The 18,481-nt window shown below is 39.8% G+C and overlaps 1 protein-coding gene across 4 annotated transcripts; it reads right to left on the bottom strand.

The window, feature by feature from the left end:
- Window positions 1–9,209: 9,209 nt before the first annotated feature.
- Window positions 9,210–18,214, bottom strand: tcea3 (transcription elongation factor A (SII), 3). 4 transcript variants are annotated; one of them, XM_039807047.1, is made up of 22 exons: window positions 17,950–18,214; window positions 17,660–17,745; window positions 16,993–17,055; window positions 16,759–16,864; window positions 16,549–16,639; window positions 14,587–15,111; window positions 14,397–14,507; window positions 14,052–14,153; window positions 13,899–13,967; window positions 13,685–13,789; window positions 13,475–13,543; window positions 12,934–12,993; window positions 12,693–12,764; window positions 12,509–12,577; window positions 12,351–12,413; window positions 12,200–12,274; window positions 11,285–11,445; window positions 11,030–11,086; window positions 10,744–10,898; window positions 10,486–10,632; window positions 9,695–9,766; window positions 9,210–9,592 (listed from the first exon to the last, which is right to left on the bottom strand). In XM_039807047.1, the coding sequence occupies exons 3-22, from the start codon at window positions 17,044–17,046 to the stop codon at window positions 9,584–9,586; spliced, it is 2,172 nt and encodes a 723-aa protein (XP_039662981.1). In that variant the 5' UTR covers window positions 17,047–17,055; window positions 17,660–17,745; window positions 17,950–18,214; the 3' UTR covers window positions 9,210–9,583. The 4 variants fall into 4 exon arrangements, with proteins under 4 accessions (XP_039662981.1, XP_039662980.1, XP_039662983.1 ...); XM_039807046.1 differs by lacking the exon at window positions 17,660–17,745 and having other exon boundaries at window positions 17,950–18,211; XM_039807049.1 differs by lacking the exons at window positions 14,397–14,507; window positions 14,587–15,111; window positions 17,660–17,745 and having other exon boundaries at window positions 17,950–18,199.
- Between the last annotated feature and the right edge of the window lie 267 nt (window positions 18,215–18,481).

Genomic DNA, 18,481 nt, shown 5'->3' with positions numbered 1-18,481 from the left:
ACCAAGGAGTCTAACGCGTGCGAGTCAGAGGGTTGCCCCATGGCACAATGAAAGTGAGGGCCGGCGCACGCCAGCTGAGGAGGGATCCCGGTCCCTCGGGGTCAGACGGACCACCGGACCGTCTCGCCCGCACCGTTGGCAAGGTGGAACGTGCGATAGAACCCGAAAGATGGTGAACTATGCCTGGGCAGGGCGAAGCCAGAGGAAACTCTGGTGGAGGCCCGTAGCGGTGCAGCCATAACCCCGCAAAAGGCCAAAATAGCCAATTTTTTCTCTCTTTCTCTTCATTCTTCTCCTCCTCAGAACCTGCTCATTAATTAATGTTATGGCTGCCATTACACAAACATTTTGAAATAAAAGTGAAAATGCTTACTTCCTCCATAACCTCACTAACTTTTAGTGCAACAGCGTGCTGCGTCTGATGTCATTGTTTTTGTTCTTTTGCGCATGCGGGTCAGTTCGAAATCGCAAACAGTTCACACTGGAATCTGATATAAGCCACATTTTAAAAGGTAATGTAAACAGCCCAAAAAATCGGATCTGAGCAAAAAATCTGAATTAGGCATTAAGGCTTGTGTGAACGTAGTTTATGTCACTTTTAGCCCTACAGGTTGTCTCATTGGAACTACAACTCGAGCTACCTGACCAAGTTGTAGTTCCAATGAGACAACCTGTAGGGGGACCGTCTCCCTACAGGTTGTCTCATTGCAACTACAGCTGCAGCTAAACGTTACTAAAGTTAGTGTTGCTTTAAACAGGGTTGTATCACTAACTGTTTTGCCAACATGAATTCTCTTGAAATAGTGGTGGCATCAACTATACACACACATGGGGATATCTTGTATCATTAGAAAGCACATCACATTTAGAGATCCTCTTGTCCTCAGTGGGCTGTGAAAGTGTGCAGAGACAAGGACTTCCCAAGGTTTCTGGTGAATATGACTTGTAAGGATGGAGAAAGAAAAGTACAGTTGTGAATTCAGAGAAACACAAAAGAAAAGATAATTGCAATAACCTGTTCTGAGGTACATTAAGTCGTGAGAACATGTTCCTGAGACAAAAGCGCACTACTACGTACTTTCACAAACCTTTAAATAATAGAAATATCAGCTTTTTAATGCATCCTTCCACCTGCTACACTGAAGACAGGTCTCAGTTGTTCACCCTCTCAAGTCTCTACGAGGCTCATTGAATAATTTCCAGCAGATGATGAGAGCAGAGCAGAATTTCCATGAGAATGGCTTCAGCCTCATTACACATGATAATGGTGTTGATGAAGGACTATGAAATGGACATGACATTTTGGGCATCAATCAGGAGCATTTGCATATTGCTTATAAAGGTTGTTTTTATGATTTGGTCTGATTTAAGTTTTGACTCAAACAGCTGCACCTGTCTTAATTTAATTTAATAGTTTTAAATTTGGAACTTTAGCCTTACAGAGCCACAGTGGCATGGCTGTAGACTCTTGTTGTTCATGCCTAGCTATATATTACTTACTGTATTTAATTACCCCTGTCTACAGACAACATGTTGTCCAGCAAGTTATAGTAAATGTTCTAAAGCAGTCTGGAGAATGCTTTACTTCTTTATGTGTTCCTTTCAGACAGTAGCTGATTGTCTCTCTGTTTTAAGTCGTCAGATATTTCTGTATTAACAACTTTGAGCTCTGCACATTTCCGACGATGACTACAGAAAGTGTCCTTGAAGGCACAGATCTTTTTGATGAGTTGGAAATGAGTTTTTTCCCACATCCTACCTGCACAGTAGAGAAAGCAGAGGGAAAACTAATGAGTTTTTTAAGGTGCAAAGATATCTCATTGTCAGTGTCTCTGTGGGTTCAGTGTGTAAAATTACCAATATAAAGCAGAATGTGTGCTGCTGCACACAATGGCATTATCAATTGTTTGGCAATACCTGTAGCTTATCCTCCTATGCTCTATAGCACACCACTGTGTCCTTCTCTAGTCCAGCTCATTTCACCCAGCATTACGCAACCATGCATTTGATATACGGTACTATTTGAACACCACTCCCCTGGCTCCTGACAAACATGACTTGCTCCAAACATCTGACAAGTTGCAGGTCCTCACAGTTTGTTTTAAAGACTCAGAGACTTTCCTGCTAGTCAGACATCTTCAGTCCAGTGTTTATTTGAGTCAAGATCTCCAAAAGTGAGCATGAGGATCAAACAAACAGCTGTCATACCACATTCAAAAGTCAGTTCTCAACTAGCCACATTGCCAGAACTTACTCAACAGCCCTGCGGAGGATAGATTTTTTAGATTAGACTTTATTGTCCACTTTGGTGGAAATTTGTTATCGGCTTCTCTAAAACATTAAAACCCAACCATGAGATTGGATGTTATCAAACATTAAACATACAGCACACTAATGTAGCTCAGCGTAAATTCAGACAGGGAGACTTCTATTACGTGGCTTCTCTCCCTTTCACTGATTAGCTGGGCGGTGGGTGTTACAGTTCTGTATACCAATTAGGAGCGGGCACTTAGGTTCTGACCAATCACAGCTGACTACCGTGTTTTAAAGCTGTTCTCTCCCCTGCTTCTGTCAGTTGTTTTTCAGACCATAGTGCGACCCGCCTCCTCCCCTTCCTCCTCCCGGCCTTTTCGACGGTGTTCTCGGTCTTCTCCCGGCTGTCGGCTTGGTTTCGTCTTCGGCTTTTTCTCGCCACCACCAGTGTCTGGTTTCCATTGGGGGATGTGTTTGGTTTTCCTAAACCATGACATTTGTATAGATACCCCTTAACAATGGAGACTAATCTCCAAATAACTTGTGTTTGTACTTACTTGGTTATCTTGTTAATAAATGTTTGCATATCTGCAACGAAGTCTCTCCTGATTGAAATACTATACATCATTAAACATAAAACAACAATTGAGCAGAAACAGCAGCAGGTGGAAAGGAGGTAGGATACAGGCTATATAGTTCTCAGCCAGATAGTTCTCAACAGATTTAGGCTAATAACCACTAACGTTTTCCCTCTACAGTATTATTTATCCTCTATACAGCAGATCAAAAGAAAATTGCTCAGTTTGGGGTATTTGCATTCACTAAGTGATTAAATTCTAAAGCGGAGACAGGTGCATATCCAGGATGTGAATTTTCCTCCACAGCCTGATTGCTCTGAACATCAAATGCATTTCATCCCACTCTTGAGTGAAAGTGGTGAAATGGCTTTTGCTACTTTGAAAGTGAAAGTCAGGAGACAGAGCAGGAGGCAGTCAACTCCACAGGAGTCCGGAGTTATAGATCATCCATCACCTTCTCTTCCTCAGTGCATTTTCCTCGCAATTTAAAAAGTCTCAACCGTGCCGCTTTCATCAGACACGGCAGCAGTAAAGGTTTAACAATTAACATTTCACACTAACACACAAGGTTATTGAAGAGGTCTCAAAACATTAAGCATTAAAATGATTGAGATGGTCTTACTTCTGCTGCTACAATGAAATACGGATTGAACAAAGACAAGAGCAGATTTCGTTTTTCTTTTTAAAAGAGCAAAGCTGAGGATGCAAGTGATTCAATGTCAATAATGGCCTGCACTCAGTCTGGATCAACGGAAGAACATTTCCAGTATTATTTCCCTAATGTCTCTCCACTTCTCCTTTCTGTGTGTTGCCGTTCTCACGAGCGCTATGCTTCCTGAAACAACAAACTTTGAGCTAGAAAGCCACATGCTAAAATGGCACGTTTTGAAGAAAATTTAGAAAATGCAACAAGGCAGGCCTGCTTGTTTTTTTCGGTGAATGATTATAAAGATTTACAAAGATGTTTACGGTATTTTCTATCTAACTGGGACGCTTTGGGACCGATTGGTGGGATTGCTATGGACAAAGTACACACGGCGATACAATGGTAAGAGCAAACTAGAAAATTCCGCAATAAATTTACACAGTGTGCCTAATACTTGGTGTACATCCGTATAACACTAGCTAAGTATTAATAGCAGTAGCTGTATTGACATACGTAGGTCACACTGTCACTGAGAGAGAGAGAATATCAATTGTTTAACAATAGCAATAGGGAATGGATGGGTGGGATTACAAGACACCACAAATGCATACAGGTCAGGACCAGAGTACAGCGTAGTACCACTTACCGTTTCTTTAGATTTTTTATATTTCACACAATGTATACTTCCATACTGTACCACCTAAAGTAATGTAAAAAATTGGTCTAGGTCGGGCAAAAGGCTACTAAAAACCAGGGATGTTAGAGACCTCAGAGAAAACAAACTCAACCACAAGGAATTACAGTTAAATTATTTATTTATAATAATATAAAAATAGACATTTATTATTTATAATAAATATATTTTATAGCATTGTCATTGTCACAATGCCTGGCTCCCCCTGGCAGTTATCTTCTATCTCTGAAAGTACACAAAAGGAAAGACATCAGTGATGACAATATTAAAGCAGCGAGAATCAATTGTATTTTAATTCAGTCAAGAACTCAAAAAAGCTGCTTAGTTTTGTATACATTTATCCATGCACTCATCAATATAGTAACCTCATTTTACCTATGGTAATTGTTAAATTTTAAAAGTGATATGCCAAGCACGTAGTTGTGAGTTAGTCTTATTTTAAAATGTAGGGTTTTTCCAGAGATGTTGAAAGGCGCCGTGTCAGTGAATGCAGTCGGAAGCACTGCAGGCGTAGACATGTCTGCTTAGTCGCGGAATCTGGGGAGTTGGCGCAGAATCTTGGTTGCCTCCTCATACACACTTGATGACATGTGATGTGTGTGTGTGTGTGTGTGTGTGTGTGTGTGTGTGTGTGTGTGGCGATACCCTTTTTTTTTCCTGTTGACTGATTTAAGTTCCCATTGTGTTTTTTACCTGATCAACAACTTTTAAGTGTCTCCTGATTTAATTAAGTAGGCCTATGTCTGCTTTTGCTTCAGTTTAGTGTTAAAACAAAACATTTCATCACTGTGAGTGAAACCGGCTGTTACATCAAACACAAAATAACGCCATTTTTTGAGTTCAAGCCGCCCACTGTTTACCACAACCAAAACCACTCCACTCGGTAGAAAGAACCTACAGCTAGTTACCTATTTAGATAATAATAATCCAGCAATCGCAACAGAAACACTGACAGGATACACTGACATGAATACTTGGCTTGATTGGGTTCAATATTCAGCAAAAACACACATGTAAGACTGTATTACTTGTGCCCCCAATTTGGGACCATGCCAGAAGTTAATAGAAGGATAACACCCACACCATTTGTTCCTTAAGAGGGGAAGTTTGTGCTAAGAGAAATAGCACCTATTGGAACTAGATGAGGAGTCAGATAGTGAGGTCAGAGAATAACATTAATTCCTTTTATAAATCATGATTTATTTTTTACAACTTTTGTTTGCTAATGTTTACATTTTTTGTTATATTTTTATGTTTATGTAATGACTTTATTTTTAATGACATTTATAGTGATTTCACACCAATACATGTTGTGAAAGTAGGGATTGTTGAGTTTAAAAAAGTTAAAACAATGCTGATCTTTGATGTCGATGTACTTTTATGTTTTAATGTATTCACAATATATACGCTGCAGCTGCGTTAAGACTGAAGGATTGTATCAATACTGTTAGACCCAATAAATATCTTTCTGTTTCTTACTGATTCCTAATTTTCTCAAGATAATAAGATCATGACGGTCTTTGATCCAAATGATCGAGGGGCAGCCCTTCTTTTGTCACACGGCAGGAAGAAACCTTTTGTCTATCCGTCTTGGAGCCAACCCCTGCTGTTGTGCCAGTTTGGGACTGTTGAATGTGAATCCACAAGGGAGAAGCATCTTTTCAGTCCGCTGCAGCGTAAAATCCTGTTCTGTCATGTCATTTCGTTATTAAATATTTTTGTTAAAACTTCATTGGACCCAAGCCTCTCTCCTTTCTCAAAAACTCAAAGAATACGCCAACAATTGGTGACCACTGACGTGATTTTTGAGAGAAGGACGAAGGACGTCAGGGATCAGATCACATGATCAACTGCAGTTAAAGGTTGCCATGACGACTCCTGTCTCAGAGAGTTCTTCTCACAGAAACGAGGCTCTGGCACACTTTTGGTAGTCCTGCTCCTAGCTCAAAAACCCTAACTCCTATCGCTTAATGTTTAATACTGTGAGAGATATAACACCCTGCTGAACATCCTGTGTAAGAATGGTGTGTGCTGTGTAAGAAATGTGAGGACAGTAGCTGTCCAAAAAGGGCCCGTTTCTGTTCTTCTGCTGGTATGTCTGGTATGATTTATGACAGGAGGCAGTGCGGCAGTTGGTGGACATGGCTTCACTTGGAAGCTCACTGTGCCTCGTGTGAAAGTCAAATTGCCTCCATAAGCACATTGTTAGAAAGGGCACAAGATTCTCAAAAACTCAGATTGGACAGATAGTCTGGCTAGCTGTCTCAATTTACCATGCAGCGATCTGAGCAGCAGTTAACCAGAGTCCTCATAAATCCACTGGAGTTTGAAATTCCAACACAAAGAAAGCAGAAGGAAACGGACATACATGCATCCAGAACAGCTATCAAATTGTAAAACATGGGTGTGACTGAATTTACTTTAAGTAAATATCAGATAAATGATCTCACCATTGTTCATGAAAGTGTGTTCATTTTAGAAAATATATTCAGCAATACACCTGTATACTGTTCAAAGCACATTCAGCTATACATTTATAGTTCAAGTGTTTAGTATTTTTAATTGCCTGACCGATTATACTGTATGACGGGGACATTGTATGCAAGTCAGATTGATTTACATTTATAGAGAGGCTGCATGCAGCTGCAACAACAACAGGAGGCTGAGAGGGTACATACTCATCATAACACTGCAGAGAAACATTTTAGACAAAGAAGACTTCCACAAGTCAACAATGCAATAAGCTTTCATGAATACCAACAGTATGAGCTGTGTAGAGTGCACAGTGAAGAGTCTTGCCTGTTAAGACTTTAAATGTTTTAGGTTTTCAAGACAAAGTAGACAAAATTATAGCAGCATTTAACCTGCCATTAACACACTACTGAGCGCAGTGTGAACTTAATGGAAAGATTCCAGCAATGCCTGACAGAGATGTAATTATGTCCAAATGTTCTGCCGTCTAGTGAAAGGAATTCATACTGACAGTCACTTAAACTCCTGAGGTCTGTTTGTTTTGAAGCAGATGGATTTACGTGATTGGACGGTGCATGTATGTGGCTGTCAGTGATGGATTGGCGCACATGTGCTCAAGAGAGCGACTGTAACATCTATACTGAGTTCACATCACAGTGTGTCTTTGATCAATTTGACATGGCATGTCAAGCCACATATTTACTGTATAGATTTATAGGTCTTGTCAGAAAAACAGAAAGCAAACCATCAATGACCCAGTCCTGATGCAGACATACCTTGCAAATCCAACACATCACTTTAAAGTATTACGTCAAAAATAAACAGGGGAGCTAAATTAACACTTCTGGAGCATCTGAACATAACCTCGTAATTTAGTATATACGTTCTTATAACATAATTCATTATTTTGATTTATGATGGAGTCAAAACTGCATCTTCAATCCCAAATACCAGACAGTTTTTGAAAAAGTTTTGTAAAAGTGGAATATGGCAATGAAACACAATTAAAAGACTTTCGCATCACATCCAGTCCATTTAAATCCAGGATTTAACAAATATGCAGACTTGGTTTTTTTCTGTATCTGGTCTTCAAAATGTCAGCTCTCATTGCAGTGACCCCATCAGATTGATTTCCCCCAAGCTACAAGGTCCAACATTGGCATAAAAGCAGACAAGTGTATTGGAAGAGCTAAGGCTATAATAATCAGCCTAGATTGGCTAGTAATAAAATATGTGCAAAACTACCTATCTAAATCTATTTACTTTTATTTAAAGACAATTTGCTATGACTGTATAAATTATTTTTAATTTGTATGTTGCCATTATTTGAGAGAATTATTCACTTTGGGAATGGTATGAAGTGTTATTGTTTCAACAGCTTTTATATCTCTTCTCACCAACTGTTGGGGACACAGATGTCACAGAGCAGAGCAGCTGCCACTAAGTGAGAAATATGGTGAATTATGTTGCAGGATCCATGAACAAATTGTTACAGCAAGTAATTTGTTTGTTTGAAATTATCAATTAGAAGTCCTAGTTAATCGAATTTGGTTTTTTAGGTGTCGCTTTGAAATTGAATTTCAGGTGATATTTTTCTGCTTACTTTTAGATTCCAAGATAAAACAGGGATGATGATTATAACACTAGTGCACCAGTGTAGAATTACACAGTCAGTGTTGATGCTTTCTGAGTTTTACATGCAAAACAGCAGAGGACTTATAATGGTGAAATGATGCAGAAGAAATAAATGAATGTGGTTTCAACTCACAGGAAACCAGATGGTGGATACTTAGCCAGAGGGTGGCCGAGAAGCTTTTCCTTTCTATAATTTCTACAGACCATATTTCTCACATTACCACCACATTTTATATTATTTATATATCAGATGTACTGCATGCAGTCCAATATCTTCAGAAACACAGAATTGATGGAGTATAATTTGCACATTGCTCAAGGCACAAACATATTTCTCATCAAGTATGTCAAATTCAGTAATGTTTAGGAATTTGTTTTGTTTTGTTTGGCTTTAATAATGTCCCGTTAATCTTCAGCAGCACTTTCCTCTGGCTTTACCAGACAGCTGAACTGGCAGTAACAAACAAGCATCTAATTTACTTGTGATCAGTAACCTGAAAGAAAAGATTCAATATTCAGAAATGATGCTGCCTGTGTTTTAAGTTATTATTGTTGCCATCTACTGTATGTTTTCAGCGGTGCAACAGAAAATAATTTACAAATGCAATTGCACCTTTTTCATTAATAACATCTTTCTTTGAAAGAATACTTATCTGTGCAATGCTTTACGGATTGTTTTCATAATTATTAGCATATCGATTGTATGTTTAAACTTGGCTCTCTTATAATATTAGTAATGTACTGTGTTATGCAAATTGTAAATCCAATGCTCAGTTTTTATTTATTTCTTCAGTTTAGTCGGTCTCTACGAGTTTATTGAAATGATGAAAAAAAAACTTGATACTGATAAAAATGTAAACAGTATATTCTGTGCCACAAGAAATTGATGATGATGATGATGATGATGATGTGGGAAGTGACTGAGTAAGACTGATTGTCAAAATTCTTTATTAAAACGGGAGTTTAAAAAGCCATCGTACTAATGATTTATGCAGTTTTATTAGATATATACAAAGTGAACTGCTGTAGTATGCAAAGCATATTAACTGGATGGTCTTTCCATCATGACAGCACCCTGATCATTATTGATGTGTTAACAGTCATCAGCCTGACAATCATGCTCAGTCTTCAATTCCACATAAAGCAAACCCTGATTATTAGCTCATGCTTACAAATCTCAAAATGTCAAGTAAAAATTGTAAGAGCACTGTTATCTGTAAACCTTATTAGCTGCAATAATTTATTTAAAAAAAAAATGCAGTACATTATGCTGGGACTAAAAAACCTGGTCTCATCTGGAAGGCATCAGCAGAACTGAAATTTAGAAGAAGAAAAAATATATATATTAGTTTTTATAAAATAATTGTAAGTACAAAAGATATGAGTAATTAAAATAAAGGTTGGGGAAAAACTTACCTTCCATCGGTTACCACACTCATTACACAGTACAAATGTGGTCATTGGCTCATCAGCACTGCGTGTCTGCACCTAAAACACACACACACACACACACACACACACACACACACACACACACACACACGCACACGCACACACATCACATGCCATCAATCAATTACAAAATAAACATTACAGACAGGTTACCAGACATCCATTCCTTTGATATCGGATACTAAAATATTCATAAAAACAGCTTTCGAACTCAGACAAAGAGATAATTACTGCATCCACCTGCTTCTCATAACTGAACATACATGCAAAATATCACTGGGGAAAAAAAATCTTTATGTTAAATACTTTAAACATACTTTTTCTTTCTCTAACGATTTATTTTTCTTTGTTAAAACTCCACATCAACCCTAAGTTGCAAGATAACACACACACACACACACACACACACACACACACACACACACACACACACACACACCACACACACACACACACACATCTGTCTCTGCCTCTAAAAGTCCCATTAGAGCTAAAATACACCTTAAAGCAACACTATGTAACTTTTAGCTGCATCTGTAGTTCCAGTGAAACATATGAGACAATGAGAGTAGGGGGACGGTCCCCCTACAGGTTGTCTCATTGGAACTACAACTCACGTCGGGTAGTTCCAAGAGACAACCTGTAGGGCTAAAAGTTACATAGAGTTGCTTTAAAGTGAGGTTTACCGTAACAACGTAGCGAGAGGTTGTGCATGTGAAATAAGTAGGTAGAAGTACAGTAGAGTGCCTGTTTACCTGGTTGTAGGTGCAGTTCTTCTTCCTGCACTTGCCGCACTGCAGCAGGTCGGTGGTGGTGCCACCAGTTTTGGCCATTTGGTGCTCCCTGATGGCCTCCTGGGTGAGAACGTTCCTCAGCTTTCTCAACTCGTCACTGGCCATCTCCTGCATAAAGACAGAGATGTGAAAAAATGGAGCAGAGGGACATAAAAGCAAATCTATTCACCATGAAAGGAGTTCATCAATGGTTTCGTGTGCCGTTGCAGCGTTCTGTACCTCAGCAGACATGCTGGCGATGCGGCTCAAGTCAATGCTTCCTGCGAGGACGTTTCTGCGTAGCCCAGGGTTCTTCGGGTCCTTCAGGTTGCTGATGCGACTGCGTACTCTGTTTTTGTATTTCATATCAGTGGCCTTTGTCTCCTGGTAGATATGTGCGACCGTGGAGTTAAGGGACATAGTAAGGATGTCAAATGGGATACCTTCCATTTGGATAATCAGTGAATGAACTGCTGATTAGTCAAACCAATCACGACAGCAAATAATCAGCTAAATTGAAGGATATGATCTTCGATCTCTGCAGCCATGCTGTCACAGTTAGTTCCAAAATCCTTGAAGTCGTCTGTGAAGACCAGTAAAAAAGAAATCATGTTAATAAACTGCACACTATAGTGAGATTTGGGTGTGTTCCTTATGCAGTATATGGCTGCTAAGTTCCACTAGCCAGAGCTGGTTTTGTATGTTACTTTGTCAGCATATTTAGAGCACATGAGCTGCTGTAGTGTGTACTCTCTGTGGTTATGTGTACTATCAGCCTCACTGTTTGTGCGCAGGGCAGCTGCCAGCATCTCAATGCACTTGTCTCTGACGGAGTCTCCGGTAGTGAGGTGAGGGGATAGCGGACCCCCGGCAGAACTGAAGCTGGGTGACATGGGGCTGGTCGGGGTGGTGGGAGTTTTAGGGGTATCAATTTTGCCCTTCCTGCAGAAAAGGACACATCAAAGCAAAGTGTGTGACGTCACATCTGGTGTATTTGGCCTGATTAGAATGGAAAGAGAGGCGTCCAAACTGAGCCTGGGATTTTTTCTGAAGCATTTCATTTTTTTAAACCTTTTGTGACATTACATCTTACTAAATATATATAAAGGACAAAACTGAGGCCCTTTCCACATGTCAACTGAATCCCATTCAACACCGGCAAGCAGCCATAAGTATTATTTTTGTCCATTTGGGGAAAGCGGAACACACGGACATATTATCACCTTATAAAGAGGGCATGGCTAACATGTTAGAAAAAAAAAGGATTTACACATCCAGCAGGAATAACAAAAGCATTGACTGTTTTCCTCTCCTAAAACATATTGTAGTGTACTGTGAATTTTTTGGTGAGTTTATCACCAAAAACATCTGGATGCTGCTGGAAACCAGGCTGATGAGAGCCATGAGACTAAACCAAACAGTACAGTTGCAGGCTGTAAAACCAAAAGAATAACTGAAATGCTAAAACGTTCCTTAGCCGAGCTGAGGGGAACCTGCAGAGTGGCGTGATAATTCTCTGTGCCAAATAGCAACATCCAGTTTATTATCATTGATCTTATATTTCATAAAATGGCCCTCCTTACTTAAAATGAGTGTACTTAAGCTAGATTGAATATAAAATAATCATAAGTATCATCAGAATACATTGTAATACTCAAACTACAATGACTTGAATATTGTTTAAATAAAAAAATACCTTTCAATACTATCAGTAGAGGGCTTCCTCTGTGGAGGTCCAGGCTGAGAAGTCTTAGAGCCGTGAGACTCTCTTCTGTAATATAAAGTCAACAGCATCATCTTCATGCTTTCCATTGAAACAAACTTGTGAAACTAAACAAATAATTTACCTTTCAACTGTGAGCTTCTTTGCTGGGGGTGGGCTGCTTTTCTTTGAATCGATGGATTCCCGCCTACAGTGAGTAATGCACTTTCATTAAATTTGGATTTATTGACAATGTTTAGTTCTCTTTCATTTCCAAGTATGAAAAGTGGATACCAGTCCTACCTGTCAGGTTTGAAATCAGCTGATTGACGTTTAACAGGTTGGCCAGGCTTTGAGTCGCAGGAGTCCTTCCTGAAAACAAAAGCGAAAGTTGTGACACCGACGCCAATCAAATACACATTATGTCGGAAGCAGCATAAATTCAGATGCAATGTCCGGGGAAATTTATTTTCCTGCTCCTGCACACCTGTGTTTTTCCTTTTTGACATCCAAACTGGGACTTTTGGGAAGTGGTGGTTTAGAGTCAGATGAATCTTTCCTGACAAAAGTAAACATTTGTTTGAGTCTCGAACAAATCCACTCGCAGACAGTAAAAGTATGCACCGAAAACAGAAGAAAAAAAAACTGTTCGAATAAGCTCGAGTCAAAACACACAACCACAATGTTTCACAGCTTAACGAGCATTTTCACACTCGTGACTGGCCAACCTTTCTCTCTTGGCTTCATCGGAGTGTTTTTTAGGCACTTTGCCATCCGATGAGTCTTTCCTGCAAAAAGAAAACAGTCTTTTTACCAACAAAATATCTCCTTCTAGACTCTTTGTTCTTTTTACAGTAAGTTACTGTGCACCAGCTTTAATTAAAGATGTGAATGATTTCCTAGTATATCAGGATGGGAGAATAATAGTAAAATAGTGGAAAAGTATAAACCTTAAATCTGTAAACCTTAGACAGTATATCCTTTGAAATCTACCGGTTATATGGACAAAAGTATTCAATTGACTTCACAACATTTTTTATTCTTTATTTCCTTTGTAGCCACGTAAAAAGAAAAGGCTTTATCACCGATACAACTCTCATAACAGCACTACACACTGCATTACCGTCATGTACTATATTGTGTCAATATTTTGTCTAAAACTAACGAAAAACAGAGATTACAGTTTGAGGTTACGGCTCCTCCAGATACAACAGCAAAGTATTTTTTTCAAGGATGAATGAGAGACAGAATAATTCCCAGATCCCGGACCTGTCTTTCTTCATGTGATCTGACGTCTTCTTCTGCGGAAGAGGTTTATAGTCTGACGACTCCTTTTTGCTGTAGCAAACAACACAAGGATTTAATGCAGAGAAGAAAACTCCAAATTAAATCACAGGTTATTTCTTCAAAATAATCCTCCCAGATACTTCAAGGCAGTGACTGCATGCGGCCTGTAATGAGAACTCATCGGATCCAGACCTCTCTTTTTTCCCGTCCAGTGAGGGACGCTTCGGTTGAGCAGGTGGGGGATGCAGGTGAAGAGGAAGTGGAGGAAGAGGAGCGTTGGGGTCAGGAGGCTCTTTTCTAAATGAAACAAAACCTTTTGAGCTGATCTGAGTCACTTTATGATGAGAGTGGATTATTATCAGCAAATATGAATGTGAGGCATTGCAGTGGGCATGCAGACCCTGACCTGGGTGGAGGAGGATGAAGATGAAAAGGAAGAGGAGCAAATGGAGCATTTGGGTCCAGTGTAAGTTTCCTAATGTAAAAAATGAAAAATGTTTTTAAGTTTCCACAAAAATCTCACTAAACAAACTCAAACATGCACCGAAGCACGCCTGACCTCTCTTTCTTTACTTCCAGTGAATGTCGCCTAGCCGGCGGAGAGGCTGGTCGAGGAGCATGAGGAAGAGGATGTCGGGTGGAAGAGTCTTTACTGTCCTTTCTGAACAAATGTCACAACAGTACAGGTCAGAACGGTGAGAAAAAATCCTTTTAATAAAGCCACACCTGACTGACCCATCACAGCATGCACCATGCACAGCGGGGATCCTGTAAGGCCATGAGTCTGGTTATAAAACTGTAGGAACAGATGTCACGGCTAATGAGTGAATCAGAAACGGTTAGGTCATGCAGTAATATTTCAGTCCATCATGCTCTTCAGCTCAGGCAATGTAACGGTCCTGACCTGTCTTTTTTCAGGTCCACAGAGGGGCGTTTGACTGAGAGAGGAGGCCGAGCAGGTCGAGGAGAGGGGAACCGAGTGGGATACAGAAGACTGCTGTCCATCACTCCTTTCCTGAAATAAATAATTCAATCTGAAGCTCTGTTGCATGTTTTGATGTGTAGTAATCAGTTTTGAGCCACCTCCGTCTCACCTTTCAAATATTGATTTGTGAAAGGCAGGTTTCTCTTTCTGGGGTTCAGTCGGCGGTCTCTCTCGTTGCGGTGATTTTATCGACCTCTCATGTCTGCCTTCTTCTCTCTGTTTATCCTTCTTCATGTCATCTGAGTAGCTGTGCTTCTTAGGCTCCGTCCGTTTTTCCTTTTTGACTTCTTCCATGTGTCTCATCTTCTTTGGCTCTCCTAACGGTCTTTCTTTTCTCGGTTCTGGCCTGTGTTTCTCACTCTGCAGGTCTTGTAAATGCTTCTGTTTCTTGTTATTCAATTCCACTTGGGCGTCCTCCACGTGTCGTTTTTTGGGTTCTTCTAAATGCTCCTCTTTTCTGATTTCTTGGAGATGTTTCTCATTTTGGGGCTCCTCCGGGTGCTTTTCATCACTTGGGTCATCCGCGTGTCTCTTTTTGTTTAAGTGTTCATTATGTTTTTCTTTCCGTTTTTTATCAGGGTGTTTTTTGTCAGGATCTGAGTCGTGTTTCAGTTTGACGTCAAGTCTCCTGTGACTAACAGAAACAAAGGAAGTATCATCTTTACCTCTGTTCAAGAGCCAGCAAACATTTCACATACGTCAGGTTTGTTGTTGTAATGCAATTTAGGCCCCATTCGGACAGAATTAAAAATAAATCCAAGAGCCTATTTGATGAGCTGGCAGGGTTTTGTGTCTCATAAAGTTCATCTTTACTTCTTTCTTGTCACACTGTTCGCTGAGCTGATTAAAGTTAACGCGCACAAACTTTGTGTGTAAAAATGCTAATGCCTCCACAGTAAAAAAAAGAGGAACCCCCCCCAGCATTTTTTTGGGCCCCCAAAAAAGGGCCCCCCCAAAGTAAATCCTCCCTTCCCCACCTACCCCACAGAACATATTCCAGTCAGAATGGGGCATTAGAAGAGAATCCAGTGCTTTAGATGAAAACTTCACGCAAAAAACAAATAGGACATCACGACTTTCAAAGCCTTTTTAGAAATGTTCTACATTTGCCCTTCGAAACATGACTAGCTTGAAAAATTACCAAATTACAGCCTCAGTAACAGAAGCATCCATCATCACTTGTGCCCAGACTTTAAGGTTCATTTCTAATGTCATGATCTAACCACAGAAATATCCAAGCAAGCACATAGACACAACAGAACCATTAGTTATAATTTACCTTTTTACACGCTGAAAAAAAACAATACTGATTGGTCAATTACGGCATTCTAAGGGTCTGTTATTTCTTAAAAGCAGACTGCGGCTATAAATAACAGACCGCTGCCATGGACACAGTTCTCTGGAGGACCATTTTTAAATCAATAAAATCATTTATAAATTAACATTTTTGTGTCAAATTATTGATATCTTTAGTAAGTAGCCGTGTACTAAGAGCAGGCAGGTCATTATTGCAAATTGAACCCCTTCAATTCGCAATAATGACTGGCTCGCTCTACATTATCCCTTACCTGTTAGAACAGATGGATACATTTGATGTGTGTTGCTAGAAATTCTGACATGAAATGAGACTTCTTTAATCGTTTTATTTTTATTCTTTTGATTTCTAATTCTAAAGCACTGTCCTTGGTGCCGAATACAGTCTTTGTTTGGACACCTAGATGACGTAAATTCACTTACAGCTGTCAGCGGGTTGAAAATTCTACTGGAAAATAGAGTCATTTAAAAGCTTCCATGGAAAACAAACAACAAATGTCTTTACATTCTGATTTAACGGTCATAATACATAAACATGTACAAAAACTATAGGTCTGGTGTGGTGCGATGTGGCGTGTATATGACAAACATCTCACCATTTCACTGAACATCTGCATTTCCATCACAATTCCATGTCATTTTAGATTAATATTAAAGCAGCTAGGTCACATTCACCACTCTTCATATTGCCTCTGCTTCTGTGTTAAACATCATGTCAGCTGTGGAGTTTCTGTGGAGCAGCTGTTAAAGCACTGACCTGCTTTGTGTCTCAGAGGGGGAGCTGTGTGGAGACACGGCTGTTTTACTGGAATCCAAACCGTTCTTCATTTCAGATGGTTTCTCAGAGTCTGTGTGAGTGTTTGCATGGAAGGGGGAATCATATCAGCAAATCATTCACTTCATGGATGTGTTTATTGCACAAACAACTATTTAACTGCTCAGTGAATCATGTATCAAAATCAAGTACCCAGAAGTCTTTTCCAGTCTTTAATGAGGATCTTTGCCAAGGCAATGACTTCCTCGTCTGTGCAGTGCTTCCTGATACCGTTCACAGACATGCCGATCCTCGTTTCCTAAAACAATCAAAAATGTACAATGTGAGCTTTAAAAACCATGCTGCTATCTCATTTGGCATGTTGGTGTAAGACTAAGAATGAGTTAATTGTACTCCAGTATAAACTATACACTGGACAATACCTACCTGGAGAAGTTTGAGTGTCATATTGAAACCTTTCAGTTCCCTCAGCAGGTCCATGGCGCCCTCCTGCACACACAACAGAGTCAACGGCCAACTTAATTTAGACTTTTAACTTATAAATCTTGAATCTTAGAAATATAACGACAAATGCAGATTTGATCGCAAATGAGAATATTTCAAAAAAGAAACCACAAACTGATAAGTGAGCAGTTACAGTTTCACTTCTGTATTTTTAAGTTTCCGTCATTATTTTAGACAAATATATTGATTCCATAAATTAAAAAAATTATTATCTCAGAACAGGCTTTAGCCTACATAAGATTTTCTCTGATTGTTTGCTTTATTCTAGAAATTATAGTTTTTCAGTTTTATTGACTACTGCATTGTCGTTTACAGCTGTGCAAGAGCGCCATGAAACTACGTCCTGTACAACACACACACACACACACACACACACACACACACAAACACACACACACACACAAACACACACAAACACACACAAACACACACACACACACACACACACACACACAAACACACACACACACACACACACACACACACACAAACACACACACGACCTTGCCCACAAGCCATGTTGTTTACTTTCTGTTGCATGAGTCCCCGTTCAATAACAAAACCAGCAAAAAACTTTGCAAAAACTTGCCAACGAGTTGACTAAAGTTGACCCAAATAGCGCTGCACACTCTGGGTCGACTGCGAGCGAAATGTCTGGAAACCCGCGCCAAACACCTGTTGACCATTTGTAACAGTACAGTCATGCTCATATTACAAATGTGCACACTTTTCCAATACACCGTTTCAGACGAAATCAAACTTGTTGTCATCGTAAATCTGGAGGATCTTTTAAAGAAGAGACATTTACGGGCCTTCTGCACACACTGCACGATGTGGCAGGACGACACGCCACCTGTGGGTGTCAAAATACGGTCTCACCGTGTTATTTCGAGACACCATCTTGTCCAATTTTTTTGCAATCCGAATGAGATCTTCCTCCCGCGTCATCGCTGCATTTACTCGACTATAAAGACTCAATAATATCGATTATAGATCCTTGTTAAAATCCGTGAAATCTGGTCAAAACAATTTTGGATCCACTGCAAGTCGAACTTCTCGCACGGCGCGAGCTCCATTCAGCCCAGAGGCGTGTCCTGCAGCAGGATCCCAGCTGACCTGCACGACACATGTCAACAACTAAATATAGGGGGTGAAGTGGACACAGCATAAATATCTAATTCTCAAGGTGATTCGTTTAAAGTTATTTCAAAGTGTCTCAATACTTCCTCGTTTGTACTTCTAATTCGTATTGGCTCTATATTCTGTCAGATGTATTGCTCTGTGTTTTGGCTACCAGTTAGCACACCAGTGCCAGTTGCAGCTGTGCCAAAGTTCAGCCTGACACTTGATCACTGTCTACTACATGTTTAGTACCTCACTCACAGCTTCAGCACTAGATAACAAAGACGTA

Source organism: Perca fluviatilis, chromosome 7 (genome assembly GCF_010015445.1).
Source record: "Perca fluviatilis chromosome 7, GENO_Pfluv_1.0, whole genome shotgun sequence".
Lineage (NCBI taxonomy): Eukaryota > Metazoa > Chordata > Actinopteri > Perciformes > Percidae > Perca > Perca fluviatilis.
Note: the sequence above shows the minus strand (reverse complement) of the source record. Positions and strands in the feature narration are given on the sequence as shown.